At 41.9% G+C, this 27,045-nt stretch overlaps 1 protein-coding gene across 4 annotated transcripts in view; it reads left to right on the forward strand.

Moving 5' to 3' along the window:
* Nucleotides 1-27,045, forward strand: part of FRMD4B (FERM domain containing 4B) — a 372,375-nt gene that overhangs the window by 211,885 nt on the left and 133,445 nt on the right. For 3 of the 4 annotated variants that reach the window (XM_054481543.2, XM_054481540.2, XM_054481542.2), the window contains 3 exons: nucleotides 15,822-15,887; nucleotides 18,029-18,123; nucleotides 26,934-27,026. In XM_054481543.2, coding sequence (XP_054337518.1) covers nucleotides 15,822-15,887; nucleotides 18,029-18,123; nucleotides 26,934-27,026 — 254 coding nt within the window. Of the gene's footprint in view, nucleotides 1-8,628; nucleotides 8,675-15,821; nucleotides 15,888-18,028; nucleotides 18,124-26,933; nucleotides 27,027-27,045 lie in introns of those variants that run through there. The other variant, XM_054481544.2, reaches the window with a different exon arrangement.

The following is a 27,045-nucleotide window of genomic DNA, read 5'->3' on the forward strand; positions in this document are numbered from 1 at the left end:
GAAAGAATTTAGGATGAGTCCATATAAGCAAGTTTATTAGAGAAGTAAAGAAACAAAAGAATGGCCACTCCATAGGCAGAGCAGCACCGAGAGCTGCTAGATGGCTATTTTTATGATTATTTCTTGATCATATGCTAAACAAGGGGTGGATTATTCATGAATTTTCCAGGAAACGGGCAAGCAGTTCCCAGAAGTAAGGGTTCCTTCCCTTTTTAGACAATATAGGGTAACTTCTGGATGTTGCCATGGCATTTGTAAACTGTCATGGTGCTGGTGAGAGTGTCTTAAAGCATGCTATTGCATTATAATTAGTGTATAATGAGCAGTGAGGACTACCAGAGGTCTTTTTTCATCACCATCTTGGTTTTGGTGGGTTTTGGCTGGCTTCTTTGCTGTGTCCGGTTTTATCAGCTGAGTCTTTATGACCTGTATTTGTATCTTGTGATACCAGCCCTGCTGACCTCCTATCTCATCCTGTAACTAAGAATGCCTGACCTCCTGTAAATGCGGCCCAATAGGTCTCAGCCTTATTTTACCCAGGTCCTATTCAAGATGGAGTCACTCCAGTGCAAACACCTCTGACACAACTGGCTCTGGGGAAAAAGGGGCACTGATTTGCAGCACTTGCCATTTTCTGTGGTGTAAATACTCTCACCTTGACTGACTTACTGATCTGGGAAGAGATGAGCAGTAGCATATCATTAAATGGTGTTACTTCCATGCAGATTCAATAACCACAAGAGCAAAGGTCATAGTAAATGTAGTAAAACAATTGGAAAGTGAAGAGTTTTATTACCTTTGCTTTTAATACGATTTATTTCATTGTAAGTTCATGTACTTTAATATTAGTTGTACCTAACAACCAGCTTGAAAATGGGACAGTGGGCTTTCGTGAGTGGCCAAGAGCCGGCTCTCCACCACCATTCTGTCTCTCAAAAGATCTTTCCTCCCAGTTGTGTTCCCTGGTGCTTGCCAAGAAATCTTTTTGTTTTTTTTAACTCCTTTTTCATATTTCTGTGTTCTCCTGACCTGTGGCTTCCAGTTTTGTTGTTTTGTTTTAATCTTTGAATCCCACATTGGCTTCAAAAAGAGTCTGAATCCCATTTAAAAACACAGCCTGCATTAGGTGACAAGGAAGCTTCATGACTAAATAATATAAGCCTGTAAGTTTAGAGGAAATATTTCTTCTGTGACAGTGAAACAAGTCCTGGATGTTAAGATTAAGAATTTTTCTATATGTCCCAAATGAGTTTGACTTTTCTGTTTTTACAATTTGGTGATGCTTTTCTAAAACCCTTACCCAAATATGATGTTTCTACCAACAAATCAGAGATAGGCTAGGACTCTGGACCTAATACAATCCGTTTGTTTTAATTATAAACTCCCTAAGGAGGACTTATTTCAGCCTCTACCTATTCATGAGTCACAAAAAATAAAGAGACTTGGAAAAGCATAAATCAGAGACATTCTAACAGGGTTGATGAAAAATTGAAACATGAAAACCCTGACAGTAAGCATGTACTCCAAAATTAATGTAAAGTTGATTCTGATTTTCTAATTAATTTTTGCTAATTCTTAGGTTCTCAGGACGATGTATGTGATTTGTTTGCTTTATGAGTGGCTTCCATTGAGCCCAGGATTTCCAAATGTATTATACTGTGAATAGACAATACCTAGAATATCTTTAAATTACAAGTACTGCAGTTTATTTTCTTTTTTTTATTTATTATTATTATTATTATTATTATTATTATACTTTAGGTTTTATGGTACACGTGACCAATGTGCAGGTAAGTTACATATGTATACATGTGCCATGCTGGTGCGCTGCACCCACCAACTCGTCATCTAGCATTAGGTATATCTCCCAATGCTATCCCTCCCCCCTCCCCCCAACCCACAACAGTCCCCGAAGTGTGATGTTCCCCTTCCTGTGTCCATGTGTTCTCATTGTTCAATTCCCACCTATGAGTGAGAATATGCGGTGTTTGGTTTTTTGTTCTTGCGATAGTTTACTGAGAATGATGATTTCCAATTTCATCCATGTCCCTACAAAGGACATGAACTCATCATTTTTTATGGCTGCATAGTATATACCCAAAGGACTATAAATCATGCTGCTATAAAGACACATGCACACGTATGTTTATTGCCGCATTATTCACAATAGCAAAGACTTGGAACCAACCCAAATGTCCAACAATGATAGACTGGATTAAGAAAATGTGGCACATATACACCATGGAATACTATGCAGTTTATTTTCAATATCTCTTCACGCAAGTTACACTTGAGACTTTTAAGTTTTTGAAAGACGCAGTGCTTTTTTACTCCTTCCTACAGGTTGTTTTTCACGGGAAAAGAGAAAACTGACAGTTGGCAAAGCAAAAAGTTTCCAAACCACAGGGTGTCTGCTACTTGCATAATCACTGAAGCCAAAATTTCCATTTTCTACAAGGCGACTGGAGAACTTTCATTTCTGGTTAACCTGAACTGCAGATGAAAATGAAAATCCCCCCACCCCTAACCCACAGGCTGTGCTCTCAGCTTTTCTCAGTTCCATTTTTGTGACTTTTCCTGTTTACAGTATCTGTGCCCTCCCATTTTTTTGTTTTTTTATTTTTGACTCATTGATACTGTACCATGACGTCTAAAAATACAGCCTAACAACTGGTTTTAAGCAACAAGGCTGTTTCTTTCTGGAGAGGAACAGCAGAAATATCCTGCATGTTTTTCTGAAAATAAACATTTGACAGTCTCTTCTTGGTGCCTAATATGGGTTTCTAATTGGAAAAGCACAGTCAGAATATAAAGAGAATCTTGCTTTTCACTGCAGTTTCTTCCATGTAGATATATGCCCTGATTTTTCCCTCTCATGTTGTTTGTTGAGCACCTTTTTGAGCTTGGCCTAGCCCCTTATAAACTGTGGGACCTCAGACAAGTCATTCTCAACCTCGTGGAATCTCAGATTATGGAAACTATCTGCTTCACAAGTAGGTTTGAGAGCTCAATGGAGAAAATGTATGTAAAAGCAGATGACATAGGCAAAGCCATGAACACATATTAACTTGCATTTTATGTAGGCGAGAACAAAGGTATGATCTGGTCACAATCAGATAAGGTGTTAGAGTTTACCACCTTCCTTCCCCAGCTCTGGACATATGGACAGCTAAAAATGGTGGTTGTAAGTTAGTCTGTTGATTATCACTAGAAAAATCAGATTGAATGAATCCCCAGCTATTAGGTTTTTGGGTCTCTCCAGGGTTTAACTGGCGGGTTGATTGTCAACTTAAATATGACAGCTTAGTGTCTTAATAATGTAGAAGAGGCTGGGCATGGTGGCTCATGCCTATAATCCCAGCACTATGGGAGGCTGAGGCGGGAGGATCACTTGAGCCCAGGAGTTCAAGACTAGCCTAGGCAACATAGTGAGACCTTGTCTCTACAAAAAAAAAAAAAAAAAAGGATTAGCCAGGCGTGATGGTGTGCACCTGTAGTTCCATTTGCTTGGGAGGCTGAGGTGGGAGGATTGCATGAGCCCAGGAGGCTGAAGCTACAGTGAGCTATGGTCCACTCCAGCCTGGGTGATAGAGAGAGAGACCTTGTCTCAAATAACAATAATCTAGGAAAACTTTTTTCTTGGGAAAAATAAGCACTTAAGCAAATTAAAATAACCATTTCTGGGGAACAGGATAGTACTCAATAGCTTAGACATTATTTCCACTAATAATAGTACTCACGGCACTAGGATAAGGGTAAACTGGTAATACACGTCAAGCACTTAGCACAGACTCTAACACCTAACCTATACTCAATAAATGGTGTATTACTGATGATACAGTTATCATCTGTGCTTCTAAGGTCGAGTTTATAATAAGTTCAACCTGCCTTAATACAAAAGGCAAACCCAAATGAGACTGATTTTTTATCCTTCCCATTTCATAGGGGCAGAAACTGAGATTTAGAGAGATACCATGATATTCTCTTAGATAAATAGCAGGGCTGAGACACAAACTCAAACCTCGTGACTCTAAAACCTGTGCACGTATCATTGACACTAGGTTGGTGTCTCCTGATGGCCTTCAGCTCCAGGCTTAATAAGTTGCCTTGCTTCTTTATTTTTCTTTCTTCCTTTAAAACCTGGCTTTTCTTTTCACCAGACTTATGAGATCAGGCTAGAATCTGATAAGGGATTGTCATTTATGAGAATGCCCTCCCCGAGGAATGTCTGCCCGAAGCTGGCTGGAATTGCCTGCCAGGTTGGCATTAGAGCTGCAGCAATGGCCGTCCATTGACTGGCCAGCTTTCTTGTTTACTTTCTCCCAACCTCTGTCAGGCAGAAAGAAGCATGCAGTTAAATGTTTAGAAAACACCATCAGCCTTCCAGTCTCTACTGGGAGCCGCTTGACCAAGAGCAGTGGTCCAATATAAGTTCTCTCCATCAATTTCTTTCTTTCTTTCTTTCTTTTATTTATTTATTTATTTTTTTTTTGAGACAGTATCTCACTGTTGCCCAGGCTGGAGTACAGTGGCACAGTCATGGTTCACTGCAACTCGAAATGCCTAGGCTCAAATGATCTTCCTGCCTCAGCCTCTCAAGTAGATGGGACTATAGGTACACGCCTGGCTAGTCTTTTGTAGAGACGGGGTCTCACTCTGTTGCCCAGGCTGATCTCAAACTCCTGGGCTCAAGCAATCCCCCTGGCCTCAGCCTTCCAAAACATTAGGATTACAGGAGGGAACCACCGCACCCAGCCTTCTCCATCAATTTCCGCATTTCTTGTGCTTCCTGGGTAAAGAGAAGTGAGTTTTGCACATGCTTAGAACTCGATTCCATTGCCAGTTTATCAATTTCAGAGCCCTTATTATCTGAAAATATCGTATTTATTTAATTGTTAATAGTTTCTTTTCTTCTCCTCACCTCTAAAGCAGTTGTTCTCAAAAGAGATGGTTTTGCGCCCCAGGGGACATTTGGCAAGGTCTGGAGACATATGGGGGAGGATCTACTGACATCTAGTGGGTAGAGGTCAGGGATGCTATTTAGCACCCTATAGTGCCCAGGACTATGCTCCACAATAATGAGTTATCTGGCTGCAAATACCAATGAGGTTGAGAACTGTAGGAAAAGCTCCAGAGATAATGCCCTTTCAGTCTTATTGGCTGGTATATGATAGTGCCAAGAACAGTGCTTGCACTTAGAGAGTGCTCAGCACATATTGGTTAAGTGAATGAATGAACACATAATCCAGAGCTTTTCCACACTGAATTAATTACATGTGTGCTAGGCTACATCTTAAGCCCAGAGTAATATGGAGTCAGGTCCAGGAGGCCACATAACTGACAAATATCATCCTGTATCCTGAGCGTTCACATAAGCATGACACAGCCACGGAAGCATCCCAACAGGTGGAGATTAATTCCATCCTAACTGCCCAAGGAAGATCGATAGCAAACATAGACACCATTTTTAGCAGCTGCCCATATTTCGTCAGTGTGGGGCCAGGAAGTAGGCGAGGGATGGTGATTGTAAAACCTTGCTCCTCTTCTGGCCTTGCTTCGGGACAGTGGCCTGAACCAGCCAACTCTGGTTTGGTGAGTCTGGATCAAGCTTTTCAAAGCAGTGTTAGGCTTCGCAATCAAGGTGATACATTAAGTGCCTAAACTACATGTGATTTAATATATAGGATGTATGAGTTAGGAAATACTTTGTACTGAAGTAATATAGCCCTTAAGAGCATGGATTCAGGAGTCAGAATACCTAGGTTTACATCCTACTGTGCCTCTTCCTGGCCCCATGACCTTGTAGGGTGGGTCAGCCATGTACCTTTTCTGAGCCTCAATTTTCTCATCCATAAAATGAAGCTAGTAATGGAATCCACCTTACAGAGTTCTTATGAAAATTCATTTAAAACGCATATATATATATATATTTAGAGAGAGAGAGAGAGAGAGAGAGAGTTGGGTTTTTGTTTTGTTTTGTTTTGTTTTTTTGAGACGGAGTCTCACTCTGTTGCCCAGGCTGGAGTGCAGTGGTGCGACCTCGGCTCACTGCAACCTCTGCCCCCTGGGTTCAAGCAATTCTCCTGCCTCAGCCTCCCAAGTAGCTGGGATTACAGGCATGCGCTACCACGCCCAGCTAATTTTTTTTTGTATTTTTAGTAGAGACGGGGTTTCACCATGTTGGCCAGGCTGGTCTCAAATTCCTGACCTCAGGTGATCCGCCCACCTCGGTCCCCCAAAGTGCTGGGATTACAGGCATGAGCCACCACGCCCGGCCATAAAAGGCCCTAGTATATAAATGAAAGGATTTGGGATAGTTATCAGGCACACAGTCAGCAGCTGTTATTTTTGTTAGCATTTCTCTTAAGGCATGTTACTCAATTACTCAATTTCAGCTTTGGCAAACTGAATTCTCCTCTTCTTTGTCATTCCTCCTCTTCCCTCATTCATTTTCCTTTCCTCCTTTGCTTCTTTTGCACTGCCTGCTTTTCTTCCTCCCTCATTGTCCTTTTCCTTCTCCACTTCCAGTGAACCTGCAAGAGATGTACAGGAGTCCTACTTTGGTACAACTGGTGGAACCTGAGATTCTACCCAACTTTATCACTGTATGACCAGGCACCACTTAACCTCTCTGCACTTCAGTTTGGTCATCTATGAAATCTAAACAGAAATCTCATGCCCGTAACTCCATCACTTCAAGAGGCCAACGTGGGAAAATTGCTTGAGTCCAGGAGTTCGAGACCAGCCTGGGCAATACAGCAAGAGCCCATCTCTACAAAAAAAATGAAAAAGTTAGCCAGGCCTGGTGGCGCATGCCTGTGGTCCCAGCTATTCAGGAGGCTGAGGTGGGAGGACTGCTTGAGCCCAGCAGGTCGAGGCTGCAGTGAGTCATGTTCATGCCACTGTACTCCAGCCTGGGCAACGGAGCAAGACCCTATCTCAAAAAAAAAAAAAAAAAAAAAAAGAGAGAGATAAAAAAATCTAAACAATGACTCTTCCTGGTAGGGTTGTTAGCAGCATGAAAGAAGTCACTGCACATGTGAAGCATTCCATACTCATGTTACATGTAGTAAGTGTTTGCTAGAAGCTAAGAGAATCATTTACTGACACTTAAAAAAGAAGTCTCCAGTGATTGCACATTGGGAGGGTAGGCACTGTCTTGAAAGAACTTGAGGGAAAATCACAGCTGACTCCATTTGGAGACATCTGTGTCAGTCTAGGCCATTCTCTGAACGGGAGTGTCAATAGCTCATATTCAGTCAACACCCAGAGATGATATAAAGGGGCCCTGTTCAGCTAGGGTTGACATCATTAGGGTGAAATATAAAACTCCATCCACTCAATAGATCCCAAAGTAAGAACGTCCTAGATACATCCTTCTCTTGCTCTCCAGTTCCTCCAGAATATCTCATCTGATGAGGAGTTTAATAACACACCTTGTTCTCTGGGTGGAAAGAGTGTTTTTTATGTGTGAGTTTTTCTGGGCCAGGGCTTGGGAGTTGCCTGGAACATCCTCGCTTTGGATTGTGCTCTGTCCGTTTAAATCATTTGTGAGCCAGATGCAATGGCTCACAGCTGTAATCCCAGCACTTCGGGAAGCCAAGGCAGGAGGACTACTTGAGCCTAGGGGTTGAAGACAAGCCTGGGCAACATAGTGAGATCCCCATCTGTACAAACAATTAGCCAGGTGTGGTGGCACTTGCCTTTAGTCCCAGCTATTCGGGAGGTTGACGTGGGAGGATCACTCGAGTTGGGGAAGTCAAGACTGCAGTGAGTCGTGGTTTTGCCACTGTACTCCAGCCTGGGTGACAGAGTGAGACCCTGTGTGGAAAAAAGAAAATCATTTGTGAATGTATTTCAGTGTTAACTGTGTCTGGGTTTTGAACAGTTAAGACATTTCTTAACTCAGCAGATATTTATATACCACAGTCTCACCGTGTGCTAGGCACTGTTCTAAGCCCTGCGGAGACAGTGGTGAACGAAGGCATAAAGCTCTTAGACAGTTTTGGACCATTGTAGGGCTCAATTGGAATTATGGAACCTGCTTAGATAGCTGGGTTTTCACCCTTCCAGATGGCAGATTTCACTCTAGAAGGTGACCGCACAGAAAATCCTGAGGAGGCATTTTGATGAAGCAGGCCCTTTCTCACTAGGCTTTCGAAAAGGTCAAAAGGAACGAAAGAGAGAGAGAGAAGAAAAATTTTTTAAAAGGCTTGTTGCTTCCTTACCAATTTCATATGTTTCTATTCCAAAGAACAACTAAAGCAAAACCAAAGTAGGCTAGGATTTTGGTCTTTTTTTGTAGCTATTTCCTGTTGCCTTTCAAGCTGACCCCGGTTGTTATGAGTGGTTCCATACTGCCCTGTCTTGAATTGCCTTTTGGTTTCCTACCAACCCACTCTCCTCTCTCATCTCCTAAACCAGGCAGTGGGATTGGGGGCCAGGGTGGGGGACTGTGTTCTCATATAGACTTGAACCCCACTATGGGCTGCCGCATCAGGGCCCTCCTTGAAACCAGAGGTCTGGCTTATAGCCAGTTCTCACTTCCCTTCTGATCTTCCTCATTTAACCACTGACCAGATGGACAAAGTCTTTCCACCAGTAATCAGCACTTGCACTCTGAGGACTGACTCTTATCAGCTGGGGAGCAAACACAGGCCAGCTGGAGACCGAGGTGGGCGTTCTAATCCAACACGTAATTTTTGCCTTCGAATTCCTGGGGTTCAATGAGGGGAGAAGGTAGCGGGAAGGGGATCAAGTCAGAGTGGATGTGAAGAGAAGCTTTCCAAAGAGATTGTTTTTTAAATATATTTTTTATTTCATCTGAAGCATTGCTGCTATTAGCTGCCACTAGGTAGGGGTCAATTCTGAAACTATTCTGATGGTCTCTGGGGGTTCAGAAATGATCCTGTATTTGTAAATATAATCATTGTGCTCCACATACAGCTCTCTTCAAATATAACTCCTGTTTTTTGTTGGTGGTGGTGGTTTTTTTTTGTTTGTTTGTTTTTTGGTTTTTGCTTTTAGAGACAGGGTCTTGCTGTATTGCCCAGGCTGGTCTTGAACTGCTGCTGGGCTCCAGCAATCCTCCTGCCTCAGCTTCCCGAGTAGCTGGGACTACATGCGCACACCACAATGCCCGGCTAATTTCTTAATTTTTTGTAGAGTTGGTTTCTCACTATGTCGCCCAGGTGGGTCTAAAACTCCTGGGCTCAAACAATGCTCCCGCCTCAGCCTCCCAAGGTGCTGAGATTACAAGCGTGAGCCAACACACCTGGCCCAGGTCAGGTTTTAAGGTAAATTTAAAATTCCCAGTTGGGGTTTTATTTTTTTTCTGTTTGTTGTTATAATTTAAAAAAAAATTTTTAATTGACACATTGGGGAAAAAGTTCATTTGAATAATATGGCATTTATTATGTGAGTAACCTTGTTCAGGTCACTTATGCTCTGGCCTGGGAGTCAGAGTCCTGACTTTTAAGACCAGGTCTGGCATTAACTAGCTGTGTGGCTTGGGGCACATCCATTCCTTAGTTTCCCCATGTTTCAAATAAGCAGTGGTTAACAGATACCTTCTAAGATGCTTTCTATTTATAAATTCTGCAGTTCTAACTACTTCTATTCAAATGATTTTTTTCTGGAAGTGAAATGAGTTTTCATGCCTGCTTCATGATTCTTTGTTTTTGTTTTTCTACCCACTCATCTGATCCATTGAAAATGGGCTGCGTGGGAAGTTTTCTCACCAGTTGTCACTTTACAGTGTGTGTAGTACCATCTGTATTGCTAAGTGGTTAAGCGCTTTGGGCTTTGAATTTGGATCTGGTTCTGCCACTTATGAATTTTGTTATTTATCATCTCTCTAACATCAGTTGGAGTGCTAAAATTACCCACCTCATGTAAGCATCATGAGAATTGATTATGTAAAGTGCTTAGTGCAATACCTGGAATATAGAAAGTGCCTAGGAGTGATATTATTGGTATAATTAAAGTGCCTCGCTGGGTGCCAGGCACACAGAAGACACTCAGAAACCAGTGGTTCCTTCTCTTTCTTTGTTTCCCCTACAGCAGCTCTGGGGAATTTTTCTGCCATATGCTTGTTAAGTGACTTGTTAACTTTGCCTGTTATTTATCTTCTTTAAAATGGGTCAGTAATATTCCTCCCATTAAAATTTTTTTTTTAATGGGAAAATATATAGATTACAGAAAAGCATTGCTGTCAGTTTTCAAACAAATGGGGACTACAATAATTGTGGGCCTCAGAAGTGGCTGATTTTATTCTGAGTTTCAGATTAAATGCTGTCAGGACATTTCTTATGAGGCTCAGAAAGGTCAAGTAATTTCTCTAAGGTAACACAGCTAGTAAGAGATAAACTATGATTTCGATCCAGAGTATTACTGCATTAGAACTCCTGTGCAAGTTACATCACTTGTCAGACCTTAATTTCCTGGTGGTTAAAATGAGGATGCCCCCTTGATAGGTTTGTGTAGAGGTTGAAATTCTATACATTAATGAGTGTTAAATGTCAAGCACTTTGCCCGGTCCACAGCAGGGTTTGTGTTTGTGTTGGTTGTGTCTCTTCACTGGCACCACTTAAATCAGGGTTTGCTCACTCAGATGACAGAACTCATCACACCTCCCAGGAGCCCGGCAGGTCATACATACATTTGGGTGAACCAGAGACCACAAACCTCATTGGAATAGAGAACTACTCTGCCCTGCCCTTGCCAAATGTTGCCATGGAGGAAATCAAGCCCAGAATTTCCAGGTCTTACCATTTGTCAAAAGAAGCTGTCAATCTGGATTTTTTAATTATGTGGCATTACCTGATTTCTAATATTATCAACTAATATTTATTCATAAGCACTGTTGTGATGAACAAAATACATCCATCGCTTTTCCACCTCCAATTTAAATAAGTGACAAGGGCAGGCCTTTCTGTTGCTAGCGAGCATCAAATCAGCCCCCTGACCTATCAGCAGAGCCGTCTTTCCACGTACTGAACACCATGTGTGCTGCGCGGACATGTAACCCTGGCGTTTTTCTCTCTAGTTCATCTGTGCTCCCCTCTCCAGCCTGCCCTCTGTGGTGTTCCACCAAACCCTCAGGTGTTTGTTCACGCCCTCTCCCCAGATGTCAGCCTCTCTTGGTTGTTGTATTGTCATCGATCGGTGCCTCAGTGATTATGAGTAGATGACTTTCTCATATTAATGACATCATTTGGAGAGTCTATGCTTTGGAACCCTTTTGCTTTGGTTTTGGCATGGAAATTTGTGGAGTCTTATAAAGATGCTTTTAGTTGCAAGAAGCAGAATCCAGCTGGGTACTATCGCTCACATCTGTAATCCCAATACTTTGGAAGTCCAAGGCGGGCAGGTTGCTTGAGCCCAGGAGATCCAGACCAGCATAGGCAAGATAGTAAGACCCTGTCTCTGCAAAAAAGTATATAAAAATTAGCCAGGCATGATGGCATGTACCCATAGTCCCAGCTACTCAGGAGGTGGAGGCAGGAGGATCATCTGAGCCCAGGTGGTCGAGGCTGCAGTGAGCCATCTTTGTGCCACCGCATTCCAGCCTGGGTGACAGAGTGAGACTCTATCTCAAAAATAAATAAATAAAGCAGAATCCTCCCTCTTAGCTTAAGAGAGGGAAAAAAATGGATTTGTTAAAGGAATACAGGGTGTTTCATGGAACTCAAGGACAAAAATTCACCCGGATCAGTGAAAAGGACTATAAGTGACTGGAAAACATTAGGAACCCTGACAACAACTCTCTTAAGCTTTTCTTCTTAGGCCACATGATTTCTCTTGCCTCTTTTTTTTTTTTTCTTTTTTGAGTTGGTGTCTTGCTCTATCACCTAGGCTGGAGTGCAGTGGCACGATCTTGGCTCACTGCAATCACCGCCTCTTGGGTTCAAGCAATTCTCCTGCCTCAGCCTCCCAAGTAGCTGGGATTAACAGACGCACACCACCACACCCAGCTAATTTTTGTATTTTTTTAGTAGACACAAGCTTTCACCATGTTGGCCAGGCTGGTTTCAAACTTCTGACCTCAAGTGATCCTCCTGCCTCGGCCTCCCAAAGTGCTGGGATTACAGGCGCTAGCCACTGCACCCAGCTCTCTTGCCTCCTTCTAGCTACTTGTCTCCCTCATTCTTTCTGCAGATGGCTTTCCTTTTCTCCACACACACACAATGGCTGCTCATAAACAACCAAGTTTTTATCCTCTCAGACCCAATTCCAGATTCCCTGGACTGAGGTTCTGATTGGCCCAGCTTGAGTCAGGTATCTATCCCTTGCCCAATCAACTGAAGCCAAAGGGGCAGGACCAAGTAAAACCTAGCCACCAATGCCTAAGTTTGTCATGAAATGGTTAGGCACATCAAAAAGATATCTACAGTTGAATAGTCTAGAATAAAATTATCTGTTGCTAAAAGGAATATTGACTAATATGAGGGAGGTCCAAAGCAAAATGGAAAGGCAAAAAAGATGATTTTTTTTTTTTTTTTTTGAGATGGAATTTCGCTCTTGTTGCCCAGGCTGGAGTGCAGTTATGCAATCTCGCCTCAGCCTCCCAAGTAGCTGGGATTACAGGCAACTGCCACCATGCCTGGCTAATTTTTTGTACTTTTAGTAGAGACAGCATTTCACCATGTTGGCCAGGCTGGTCTTGAACTCCTGACCTCAGGTCATCCACCCGCCTTGGCCTCCCAAAGTGCTGAGATTACAGGTGTGAGCAAACACACTCAGCCTGATTTTTTAAAGTCAGGAAATAAACTTATTTGGATTATGGGACAACAGAGTAGCTTTAAATATTTTCTCAATTATGACATATTCCTTAATGGATTAATACTGTGTGATCTTTTCAGCATTATTTTATTATATCTTTCTGTAGGGCATACACCTAGGATTAGCTTTCGAAGGTTGTTTTACAAAAGAAGTAAAGTGATTTAAACTGCCACATTTATTTATTTCTCTCTTAATTATATCCTCCTCTGGTATAGAAACACTGACACATTTATTTATTTCTCTCTTAATTATTTCCTCCTCTGGTATAGAAAAGTAGAAAAAAGATGACTTTTTTTTTTTTTTAGTTAGACATTAATTCAAATCTTGACTTGGCTATTTTCTTGCCTAGGTAACTTTGAGTAAATTACCATAAACTCTGTACCTCAATTTCCTGTCTGTAAAATGGGGATGTTGCCATGTTGTAAATTTTTGCAGAGCTTTACTGAGATAATACATGTAAAAAGCCCAGCTCAGTGCCTAGAACTAATAAAGACTTGCTCCGTTTCCCCTTGCCACCCAAGGTGTATATTTGACCTTGGCTTTGCAGAATTAAGGACATAGGCTTAGGCCATGAGACAAAGTAAAGCTTACTCACTTACCCCTTAGCACTACCTCAGTGGTTCCTGTGGGCCACATCTTCATAATACCATGATCTAACCAGCTGAGCTAGTTTTCAGGCTCTTAAAGCAGAGTTTGATCAAAACTATAAATTCAATAATTAGTATTTTTCACATTGAAAACAGGTTACTTATCCCAGTCTGAGCCTCAATTTATGTGTTAAATGGGGATAATAATACTAATCCCAGAAGGTAACTGTGCCACTCAGAAATAATGTATATAACACACTTCGTGCAATGCTGAATAGGTTGTTGGTACTCAGTAATGGAGGCTATTTTCTTTTTCAGTTAGGTTTATATGTATCTGAGTTCCTAGATCTTACAGTTTTGTACAACAGCTTAGAGACAAAATGCTGCCCCTGCTTTTCAAAAGTGACCTAGCAATTCCACATCCATGGACAAAGCTAGATGTGCAAAGTTCATGGTGACATTGCTTGTGATAGCAAAAGATTGGAAACAACCTGTTTCTCTTATTCAATTATCATGTATTCACACAATGATTGATACTATAGAGTCTTTAAAGAGAATGAGGTCCATCTATATGTGCTGACATTGAAAAGATCAACAAGAAACATTGAATTTAAAAAGCAAAAGGCAAAACAGCAAGTGAAGCATAGTCCTACTCAAATTGAAAAAGAAAGAAACAACAACAACAAAAAATATGTATACACACACATACACAGATACACACATATATACCAAATTTCTGGATGGTTACACTCACACAGAAATATTAAGAGCACTTCATTTGCAAAACAATACATTCAATATAATATGTACTAAAGTAAAATAATATGAAATATTTTAATATGTAAATATATATCTGAAAATACATATAAAAGTGGTCTGTGAGGATTCTTAAACTAACAGGATGGTGATTTCTGCAGATAAAATGGTCTGGAACATGAGTTAACCAAGGAGTATCTTGGCATTCTATGCATTGTTTAAGTATTTTACAAAGTTTTTTTAGTATTGCAATTGTGAATAATAAAAAACTAAATATAATTGAAAATGTGTACATCAAACTGTTCTTAACTATGTATCTTAACTGTTCTTAACTATGGTGGTGATAGTAAACTATGTTGGTGGATGAAAAGTAGGGGGAGAGTTTCCAAAATGAAGACTTCATTTTTATTTTAAGAGATGAGGTCTACGTTGCCCACAGGCTTGGGTGCAGTGGCTATTCACAGGCGTGATCCTGGCTCACTATAGTCTTGAACTCCTGGCCTCAACCGATCCTCCCACCTCAGCCTCTTGAGTAGCTGGGACTATAGATGCATGCCACCATGCCCAGAGAGACGTTAAACACACCAGTGAATGAAGACTTTTTTTTTTCTCTTTTTGGAAAAGGGTCTCTCTGTGTCACCCAGGCTGGAGTGCAGTGGTACAATCTCAGCTTACTGCAGCCTCAACCTCCCAGGCCAAAGTGATTCTCCCAACTCAGCCTCCTGAGTAGCTGGGACTATAGACACATACCACTGCACCAGGCTAATTTTTGTATTTTTTGTAGAAAGGAGGTTTCACCATGTTGGCCATGCTGGTCTCAAACTCCTGGCCTCAAGTGATCCACCCTGATTGGCGCCCCCAAAGTGTTGGGATTACAGGCATGAGCCACTGTGCCCAGCTGAATAAAGGCTTTTTTTTTTTTTTGAGACAGAGTCTCGCTGTGTCACTCAAACTGTAGCGTAGTGGCGTGATCTCAACTCACCGCAAACACCACTGCCCAGGTTCAAGCAAATTCTTATGTCTTAGCCTCCCAAATAGCTGGGATTACAAGTGTGCACCACATGCCTGGCTATTTTTTGTAGTTTTAGTAGAGACGGGGTTTCACTATATTGCCCAGGCTGGTCTCAAATGCCTGGCCTCAAGCGATCTGCCTGCCTCTGCCTCCCAAAGTGCTAGGATTACAGGAGTGAGCCACTGTGCCCGGCTGGCTTTTTTTTTTTTTTTTTTTGGAATAAAACATTAATTCCAGGAAAAATATAGTAGTTTCCTCTGGGATGGAGAGGCTTTTTTTTTTTTAATAAAACATTAATTCCAAGAAAAATATAGTAGTTTCCTCTGGGATGGAGAGGCTTTTTTTTTTTTTTTAATAAAACATTAATTCCAAGAAAAATATAGTAGTTTCCTCTGGGATGGAGACTTACTTTTCATAGAATAATTTTGTGTGCATTGTTTGAACTTGGTGGACTGTATGGACATTATTTTTGCAATATATTGACTAGCCTGTGCTCTTTGTTCTTCGTTTAAATCCAGTTACTCCCATGTAATAAATCTGTTTCTGGCCAAGCCTGTTTATTAACTCATCTAAAGCCATTTTTAGGCTGAGCCCATCTCATATAAAATAAATGATACAACGAATCCAAAGGTTTGCTTGCCAGCCGTGGCCCTGACACCACTCTTGCTGTCTTGTTCCTGCAGATGACAGAAGGCAGGCACTGCCAGGTGCACCTCCTGGATGACAGGAGACTGGAGCTGCTGGTTCAGGTAGGTGTTGCCCACGTGGGTGTTGCCCAGATAGGTTTTGCCAAGGTAGGTGTTGCCCAAGTGGGTGTTACACAGATAAGTCTTGCCCAGGTAGGTTTTGCCCACACAGGGACAGCTCATCCTCGTTGCCTCTCTGAGCCTCATAGTCTGTATTCAGGCTTCTCCGTTACGTTTGCCTCAAAGCCAGTGACTCAGAATTGATCAAGGGGAAAAAAGCATCTTCAAAGTCAGAAAACTTGGTCCATATGTTAGAGTAATTATAGCATGGTGACATGGATTCAGAGACACTTGAGTTCCAATCTCAGCTTGGCACTTAATAGCTCTGTGACCCTGGGAAATTGACTTTACTTCTCTGAGCCTCTTGCCCGTAAATTGGGAACCATAGTACTTCCTGAAAGGATTATTGTGAAGTGAGAATCTGTCTGCCACTGTCCAGCTACATGGCATTGTGCAAGTGAAATACCCAGTTTCTTCAACCGTGAACTGCCTAGGCTTCTCAGAAGAATTATGGTTAAAAATCAAGCTAGATTATATATGTGAGTGAAATCTCTTTGTAAAATATATGGCACTATATAAGTGATGATATAGATATATACATATTTTTTCAGATGGAGTCTTGCTCTGTTGCCCAGGCTGGAATGCAGTAGTGCAATCTCAGCTCACTGCAACCTCTGCCTCCCAGGTTCAAGTGATTCTCCTGACTCAACCTCTTGAGTAGCTGGGACTACAGGCCACCGCCACCTTGCCTGGCTAATTTTTGTATTTTTAGTAGAGACAGGGTTTCACCATGTTGGCCAGGCTGGCCTCGAGCTCCTGACCTCAAGTGATCCACCCTCCTCAGCCCCCCAAAATGCTGGGATTACAGGCGTGAGCCACTGCGCCCAGGCAAGCGATGATATTTTAATTGTTGATGCTTCTCTTTCTATTCACCCAACACTCTGGACCAAGAGTCTTTAAAAATTGTGAAAGTCCCTGCGGACGGGCCACACCTACAGCTAGCCTAGAATTTTCTCCTCTAACCAAACCTAAATTCTTTTCTCTTCCGAGGCCTGTCCCTAGCCCACTATGCTTAGGCTTCAATTAGAGTGAAATAGTACAGTCAACAGTAGCTTTGCCCAAGTAGAGCTTTAGTCTAGATGTCTGCCTGTTTTTTTCTTTTTTTCTTTAAATCATGTCCATTTTTATCCCCAACAGCCATCGTAATATACCCTAAGCTGTTTGGCCCAAAGTTCAGAAAGAATCCATCCAGAGTGCCCTCCTGCAAGCATTCCCCTTTTCTTCCCCAGTCCCTCCAAATCCAGCATCAATTATCACTCCAGGCATTCTGGCTGGTTCCAAGCCCATGCTTCTCCTCAGCAGATCCAGAGCTTCCCAAAAGCTTATAGATTACATCCTTCTTCTAACTAGGTGCTCATTACTGTTGATGATGATGTGTGGAATGGGTACAATTTCTCTATCTTAGGAAGGAAAAGCTTAGGCTTTAGAAGGAGACAGACTAGGTTCAAATCCCTGCCCTTACTAACAACGTAACATCAAGCAAGGTGCTTAACCACTCTGGGCCTTGGTTGACTCATTTATAAAATGGAAATGAAAAGCCCTACCTCATAGCTCATTATAAGGATTAAATGACAAAGGGATATAAGTTCAGCATAATAAATGGTAACTATTATTATTATTATTAATATTTTCATCAGTAGCCCCACAGCTTTGAGTCTTGGGCTTCTTCAACTGGCCACCAACAAGCAAAATGTTTCCTGCAATCTTTTATATATCACAGATAACCAAGCAGCAAGGTGTTTAATATTCTTTGTCTTGGGCATTAGCACCACATTACATATAAAAGAGTATTTTTTCCAAAACATCTTAGTAAGTGCACCTTGAGGGAAAATGTAAGGTATTTGAGTGAATTGCAAATACATGAAAATGATAGTCTCATTGATATTCCTATTCCCATCTCTTCTCCTTCCCACAATTCTTAAAGAATTGTCTATAGTACATCAACCTAATCCACAAACAAGGGCAGGTAATAAAGAAACAAACAAATAAACAAAAGCTACTTTAAACTATTTAGGGCAGAGGAAGGTGGTAGCTGTAAGAGAAAGGCAACCAAATTTCTTCTAACCAGATTTTTATTTTGACAGCCCAAACTTCTAGCAAGAGAGTTGCTGGACCTAGTGGCTTCACATTTCAACCTGAAAGAAAAGGAGTATTTTGGAATAACATTCATAGATGACACGTAAGTCTTTTAATAGTTTTAGTTTCTTTACCTTTTGCCTGGGCTACCTACTTGCTGTCTTCCATGATTAACAAAAAAGGAAATACGTCCTCCAGCATTCAGAATATGTCCTGCTTAGCTAAAGGTTTTTTAATATGTGATTTTTCTCCTAGGACTATTGCAAAGGGAGAAGAAAAGGGATACTGACCATTTTAGGCACTCAAAATATTGTTCTAAGTGTTTAAGAAATGTGTAGTAATGAGCTTGTTATTCCTGATTACAGTGTGTCTTCTCATGTCTTTGAATGTGATTGTGCTTGCTAATTTAGCTTATATGATAAGCACATTAGATATTTACTCACATCTTGAAACTGAGTGGATGTGTTGGTGTTGGTGGCAAGAGAGCTTAAAGGCAAATTTGTGGCCCACTCAAAAAACATGTATATAGTTTAATATGGAATGAACTTTTAAACTACCACTTAGGTCCATTTTATGTTGGCTTCTCAACTATCTTTTTCTTTTTTTTTTACTTTTGCCTTTTATGCTAAGTTGTTGAATATTGTATATATTTGTCAATAATATATATGCTCCCCAAAACAAGGCAGGTAAATAAAAATAAATTCATGGGAATTTAACACTCTAAGCAAATGTGTTTGGACTTACTAGCTCTTTTCTCTGTGTGTGTGTGTGTGTGTGTGTGTGTGTGTCTGGGTGTTTGTCTGTGTGTATCTGTCTGTCTTTTTTATGGCAGCCCAATTTGCCTACATTATATGCAGCCCAATACATTATCAGAGGAATCCTTCCGCTTTCTGCAGATAATTTCCAAAGAGCTCCTTAAATGTTAAAATGCAAGAAGATATGTTCCAGACATAAAATATATTGGCCAACCACCCAGCATTCTTTTCATAATGCTGCCAATTTAAATATTTTTCAGTTCTTCAGTTTAATCAGGTGGAAAATCATCTCAAGAAGGAGTTAATTTGCTTTTACACCTTGTGGCTTCCGATTATTCCCAGCCTGTGTGGGCTGTGAGCCTAGGACCTCCAGGATACGCCAGCAGGCTCAGGACTTGCGCTGGGCAAAAACCAGGCAGCTGAATTATCAGGAGGAATAGAAAAACGTGAAAACTTGATTCTGGACTGAGGATGTTTCCCAAAGAGGGCTCAACAAGGCAGAAGAGAATACACTAGACATCTCTCACCTCACTCTGAATCACTCAACAGCTACCATTTGAGAGGCTCTGTATGACCTGTCCTCTACTGGATGAAATGGGAAATGCCGACATGCATAGCCAGCACCAGCTCCTGCGAATCAGTGATTGAACACTCACACACATAGGCTGAATCCAAATGTGGATGAAATTATAGCAAACAGTATAAGACATAAAGCCATAAATATACAATGGCTAGGTTATATGGTATAAACTGTAACTGCTATAAGCACTATAATTTAGGCAGAGGTCACATAGAATAGAGGTTAACAACATGAATATTGGAGTAATTTATTCATTGAAAAAATATTGGCCGGGTGTGATAGTTCACACTTGTAATCCCCGCACTTTGGAGGGCCGAGATGGGCAGATCCCTTGAGTCCAGGAGTTTCAGAGCCACCTAGGCAACATAGGGAGACCCCATCTCTACAAAAAAAAATCAGCCAGGCATGGTGACACGTATCTGTAGTCCCAGCTACTCAGGAGGCTGAGATGGGAGGACAACTTGAGCCCAGGAGGTTGAGGCTGCAGTGAGCTATGATGATGGCACTACTGCCATCCAGCCTGGGCGAGAGTGAGACCTTGTCTCAAGTATATATATATTTACATTAAGAGTGGCTCACACCTGTAATCCTAGCACTTTTGGAGACCAAGGGAGGGAGTCTTGCATGAGGCCAGGAGTTCAAGACCAGCCTAGGCAACGTAGTGAGACCCCATCTCTACCAAAAAAAAAAAAATTAAAAATCAGCCAGGTGTGATGATGTGCAACTCCAGACCTAGCCACTCAGGAGGCTGAGGCTGAGGTGGGAGGATTGTATGAGCCTAGGAGTTCAAGGCTACAGCGAGTTTATGATCATGCCACTGCACACCAGCCTAGGCAATAGAGCAAGACCCCATCTCTAAAAATAGAAAATAAAATATTTTTTGAATGCCCACTCAATGCCAGGTGTTGTTCTAGATCACAAGGATTCAGCTAGGAGTAACACAGACAAGGCCCCTGCTTTTATGGAGCTCATATTGCAATGCTATAGTCTAGCATAACAAGTAAACAAACAGATAAATCAAAGGAATATCAGCAATTATAAGTGCATTGAAGAACATAAAAGGCCATGACCAAGAAAACTTGGGGTCAGTTTTAGACAGGGTGGGCTAGGACGGGATCTAGGAGGAGACATGTAATGAAAAGCAAGAGCCAGTTCTGCAAAAATCTGGGGAGGCATTACAAACAAAAACCAGTGCAAAAGTCCTGAGGTGGGGCTAAGCATGACTTTTGAGATTTGTTTTTTGAGAAAGAAAAAACAAGGCCGGGCACAGTGGCTCACACCTCTAATCCCAGCACTTTGGGAAGCTGAGGCAGTCAGATCACTTGAGCCTAGGAATTCCAGACCACCCTGGGCAACATGGTGAAACCCCATCTCTACTAAAAATACAAAAAAATTAAGGGGGCATGGTGGTGCACACCTGTAGTCCCAGCTCCTCGGGAGGCTTGGGTGGGAGGATTGCGTGAGCCCAGAAAGTGGAGGTTGCAGCGAGCCATGATCTCACCACTGCACTCCAGCCCAAGCGACAGAGTAAGATCCTGTCCCAAACAAACAAACAAAAAAGCCGGTGTGATGAGAATATAGAGATTAAGAGGGAAAGTGGTACAGGATGAGGGTTGAGAAGAAGGTAGGAGCAGGTATCAGAGAATCTTGATAGCTAGCTGTGTGACCTTAGATCAGTTACTTAACATCTCTGACACTCAAGTTTTCTCATCTGTACGCTGGACATAATAATAGTGCCTTATATAGTATGTACTACATAAGGCACCTATAATAGGGTACTAGTATTCAATACTATTAAATCAGGTAAGGTATGCAGAGCATATAGCACAGGCCCACAATAAAAGGGAGCTGTCATCCCAATGTACTGCAATAAGGGAGTGTTAAGAAGGAAACTGAAGGAGGACTGGAGTAGGCGTCACACAGACGAGTAACTAAAATTGGATCTTGCAGGTAAGGTAGACTTTAAATAGATGGGAGGGGAGATGAGAGGTGACATTCTAGGCAAGAGTTATTTTGCGGGCAAATTCGTGAACATGGCAACGAACAAGGTACATTTGCCCAAGGGTGAAGGCGTTGGCCTGATCGTGGGCACAAGATCATAGATGAGCCTTGTTAGTCACACAGATGGAGGAGGCACACCCAGGCCCCAGGATGTTATAGGGAGGAGGAATGTGGCTTTTGACTTGCAGTGTCAGAGGTCCCTCAGGCTGCAAGGTTTGTGGCAGACTGGAAAAGAGGGTCCTGGCCACACGGGAGGCTTCAGGAAAAGCTCCAAGCTCAGTTGAATATAAACCAGACAGTGCATAAGTAAGGGGTTCAGACTGTAAGACCTTCTCTTCAGAAAGAAAAGAAATAGTAGGCCGGGTGTGGTAGCTCACGCCTGTAATCTCAACACTTTGGAGGCTGAGGAGGGTGGATCACCTGAGGTCAGGAGTTTGAGACCAGCCTGGGCAACACGGCAAAACCCCGTCTTACTAAAAATACAAAAATTAGCTGGGCGTGGTGGCGGGTGCCTGTAATCCCAGCTACTCAGGCACCTGAGGCATGAGGATCACTTGAATCCGGGAGGTGGAGGTTGCAGTGAACCGAGACTGTGCCACTCCAGCCTGGGTGACAAAGCGAGACACTGTCCAAAAAGGAAAAGAAAAGGAATAATAGGAATGACTTCCTTCAATTATTTGGGCCACCCTTCTCGTTGTCTGTCCTGAGATTTCTTTCTCAAAACTACGCTGGGAGAAGAATGGCTCACACAGCCTTTTTCCCAGTTACCTCCTTTGGCTCAACCAAAGGAGATAACTATAGTTATGGTCTTTCCAAGAACCCCGGCTCCAAAATGTCCTCTGTGCACTCCCCTGCAAGTGACGGCAGAGTCTCTTTTTGAATTATGACCAGTTTGGGGAGGTGTCTCCTGGTTCTAGTCATGTTTATTTTCAGAAGAAGTATGAGCGGGGCTGTTGAGGGGGTGGAAATTGGCCATTTCTACCTTTCTGGGGAGCGGGCCTGGAAAATTGCTTATGTCTAAGGGTGTCTCCTTGGAATGTCTTGGTCACAAGCCTAGTTCTTTTTCTTTGGTAAATATTTTTGGAAAGTATTTTCTTTCAGCACTTCCCTCCTGCCTCCCTTCGCCCCCGTAAAACCACTGAGTGAGGGCCCTCCCAGGATGCCGTCTGAGTTTATTTTCCAGCCTAGATGCCACATGCGTCTTTTGCCTTTGGTAAAGCTGAAAGGAACATTTTGTCAATGAAAGTAGCTACCGTCTACAACTCATCCACAGGCCAAGAGGAGAAACGGAAAAATAGACGGCAATTACGTAATAAAAGCAGTGATGATGACCAACAACAACAGATTCAAGGTCACGTTACTGGGAGAGGGATAGCGTTTCTGAGATTAGGCTTGTTAGGGCCTTGCGCAGCTCTGTGTGCAAAGTGAGTCTTTCACCCCTAGAGGGCAGTCACGGCCCTCCTGAGGCACCAGCCCTTCAGGTCACCATAATGGTTCCATCTCTTCACCCGTTGCATTTTTTGTTTTGCCTTCTCATGTTTTGAAAGGCTTTGCTAAATAAGCTTTGTTTACCAAGAAATAACAAATAGTCTTTACAACACAACTGTGACTTTTGATCACTGTCCCTTCCAGTGAGACTGTGACAATGGGCCTTCTGCTGATATAATTCTAGCCAAAAATAAAACTTGCTTTGTGGTTGGTCTGCACTCCTGATAGCGGTGGATATGACTGTCTTTTTAAGATATTGGTTAGATCTATTATATTTGCTGATGGGAAAATATGACAAAAGCAAGTTATAAGCAATACATAACCTTGATTATATTTAAGTGGTAGAATTAAGGGCATTTTTTTTAAAATTCTTCTAGACTTTTTCCTATTGATGAGATTGTGGGTAGATTTTTTTAAATCTAATTTGTAATTTATCCTTTTAAAAAACTATTTCATATTACATATGCATGAATATGTTCTTTAATGTCATGGTTGAGTCCAGTCCCTTTTGATTACTTTCCCACTGCAACTGTAGTTTCTTCCACAGAGGTAACCAGGACTAGCAAGTTGCTATGTGACTCTTCAGAAATATATCTAAAAATGTTCATCAATATTTAATAGTGTTTTGAAAGTGCATCTGTGGTTAACATAATTGGCTTATGCTGTATATGTTATTGTACAACTTGCTTCATTCATTCATAGACACCATTCCATGCAAGTTCATACAAATATACATTATGCTTTCAATTTATTTTTAGAGACAGGGTCTCGCTCTGTTTCCCAGGCTGGAGTGCAGTGGCATGATCATAGCTCACTGCAGCCTTGAACTCCTGGGCTCCAGTGATCCTCCTGCCTCAACCTCCTGAAATGCTGAGATTACAGGTGTGAGCCACCATGTCTAGCCTGTTATGCTTTTAAAATGATACATCTTTCCTAAGAAAACTTTTGAGATCTGATACTATAAAATATGTTATGTATTTTAAGACACACATTTAAACGTCTGTGAAATTGGGATGTGTCTTTAAATCAGTGGCATCCTAAACTTGATGAAATATAGTGTAAGACTCTCTTAACGTCAGTCTCCTATCTTATTTTGTTTTACACACAAATGCCGTAGTTCTAAGGACCTTCCCTTGTGTTACTTAATCAGCTTATTTATCTTTATAATATTCCTGCAAGGAAAGCTGGGAACAGGTATCAGAAGCCTTGTCTTATAACTATGGAAACAAAGACACACTCTTTCCAGCGTTTAACCTGCTAAGTATCAGAGACTGAGTCAGAAGTTATTATAAAAGCTGATTCAATCCTCTGGTCTCATTTTCTCCAGTACTGAAAGTCCTGAGTACTTTTATATACAAGTCCACTGGGTGGGGTGGCGGGTAGGGGGAAGAAGAAAGGAAGCCCTGGTTTCAAATCCCAGCTCTAGCACTTTCCTCACTGGCTTGTTGTAAAATATAGCTTTAATGTATAGAGTTCCAGCTTGGTTGACACAGAGTCATTGCTCAATAGAGACCAGCTATTGTTATTATTACTACTACTCATATTATTATTTATGCTCACTTTTCCTGTTTACTTATAATGAATACAGCTTAGAATTTTCTGATTTTGTTTTTTAATTTTTTACTCAAGGACCAAAATAGGTTTGAAAATGTCTTCTAGCCCATTATATATTTATTACATTTTGACACGCTATCCCACCACCATCAGCATGTTCTTAGATTGAATTTTATGTAAGCAAGTAAAAGAGGGTCTATGCCCTCTGGGAATTTACAGCCTAAAACGGATGGGCTACTTGAACAACCTGGGAAAAGGCATGTAAACAGTTCTGAGCCCCAGTGTCATCAATCCTTTTGATCCCTCAGTGGTCAAAATCTAGAGAGAACTGTTTATGAACTTGGTGAGGCTCTTGAGTAAATAAAATAAACAAGTACATGCTTAAATCTCAGTATGCCCATAATATATATATACAAAAGTGGCACTCAAAGAGTATTCGGCCCAGTACTTTTTTTTTTTTTTTTTTTTTTTTGAGATGGAGTCTTGCTCTGTCGCACAAGCTGGAGTGTAGTGGCACAACCTTGGCTCACTGCAACCTCCGCCTTCAGGCTTCAAGTGATTCTCCTGCCTCAGCCTCCCAAGTAGCTGGGATTAGAGGCACCTGCCACCATGCCCAGTGAATTTTTGTGTGTTTAGTAGAGACAGGGTTTCACCATGTTGGCCAGGCTGATCTTAAACTCCTGACCTCAAGTGATCTGCCCACCTCGGCCTCCCAAAGTGCCAGAGTGCTGGGATTACAGGCATGAGCCACTGTGCCTGGCCTTTTTTTTTTTTTTTTTTTTTTTTTTTGAGACAAGTTCTCCCTCTGTTGTCCAGACTAGGGTGCAGTAGCACAATCATAGCTCACTGCAGCCTCAAACTCCTGGGCTCAAGCAATCCTCCCACTTTAGCTAATCCTCCCACCTCAGCCTCCTAAAGTGCTGGGATTAGAGGCATGAGCCATTGTGCCTAGCACCAACCCTGTACTTCTTTAAAAAGCTGTGGTATTGTTATGTGTCTGGTTTTTTGTTTTTGTTTTTGCTTTTGTTTTGAGACAGGGTCTCATTCTGTTGCCTAGACTGGAATGCAGTGGCACGATCACGGCTTACTGCAGCCTTGACTTCCCTGGGCCCAAGTGATCCTCCCACTTCAGCCTCCGTAGTAGCTGGGACAACAGGCATGCACCACCACACTAGGCTAATTTTTTTCTGTATTCTTTGTAGAAATCGGGTTTCACCATGTTGCCCAGGCTAGTCTCAAATTCCTGGGCTCAAGCAATCTGCCTGCCTTGGCCTCCCAAGTGCTAGGATTACAAGTGCTGGATGTGAGCCACCACACCCAGCCTGTGTGTTTTATTTCATTGAACCAGAAGTTTTCTCCTTCTTATCTAAAATATTTCATATTTCATAAAAATTTAATATTAACATATGGCCTAGTTTTTTACCTCAAAAGTCAACTAGTGTTATCAGTTTTTTGTTTTTTCTCTCAGATTTTTGTAATATATACATGCACATATGTATGTTTGTTCTTTGTTTAATTTTTTAAATGGCCATATACTTGGTGTTATGCATCTTGCTTTTTCATTTAATATCGTATCTTGGAAATTGTTCAAAATAAGTTTATAAAGAGGCTCTCTGGCTTTTTTTTTTTTTTTTAAGACAGGGTCTGGTTATGTTGCCCAGGCTGGAGTACAGTGGCTGTTCACAGCCGTGATCATGGCACACTGCAGCCTCAAACACCCGGGCTCGAGCGATCATCTTGCGTCAGTTTCCTGAACAACTGGGACTACATGTGTGTGCCACCACACCCGTGTTCTTCAGCCTATTTTATGGCTGCATTGTATTTCACTCTATAGTTTTGTTTGTTTGTTTTGGGGGGTTTTGGGGGGGGTTGTTTGTTTGTTTGTTTTTTAGACGGAGTTTCACTCTAAGAGGGGATGTTGCCCAGGCCGGAGTGCAATGGTGCAATCTCGGCTCACTGCAACCTCCGCCTCCTGGGTTCAAGCGATTCTCCTGCCTCAGCCTCCCGAGTAGCTGGGATTACAGGCATGTGCCACCATGCCTGGCTAATTTTTTTATTTTAGTAGAGACAGGGTTTTACCATGTTAGCCAGGCTGGTCTCGAACTCCTGACCTCAGGTGATCTGCCCGCCTAGGCCTCCCAAAGTGCTGGGATTACAGGCATGAGCCACTGTGCCTGCCCACTCTATAGTTTTAAATAATTTTTTTAAACAATATCCTCTTGGACATTGAAATTATTTCCACCCCTTTTGCTATTTCAAATGTTGCCACAGTGAGTGATTTCATATACAAATTATTTCTCACATGTGCAAGTTTACCTTGATATGCTCCTGGAAATGGAAATGCTGGTTCAGAAGCAAGTGCTTTCATAGTTTTGAAAGAAATTGCTGAGTTGGTCTCATTACCAGTTGTAACAGGTTGTGCTCCTACCATCGGTGTATGAGAGCAACTATTTCGCCACAGCTTTGCCAACACTGTATGTTGTTGAACTTTTCTGACTTTCTGTTGAATCCTTTTTCTTTGCTTTGCTCTCACAGAGGTCAGCAGAACTGGCTACAGTTAGATCACCGAGTTCTTGACCACGATTTGCCCAAGAAACCAGGCCCAACCATTTTGCACTTTGCTGTGAGGTATGTATCCACAGACCCA

Source organism: Pongo pygmaeus, chromosome 2 (assembly GCF_028885625.2).
Source record: "Pongo pygmaeus isolate AG05252 chromosome 2, NHGRI_mPonPyg2-v2.0_pri, whole genome shotgun sequence".
NCBI lineage: Eukaryota > Metazoa > Chordata > Mammalia > Primates > Hominidae > Pongo > Pongo pygmaeus.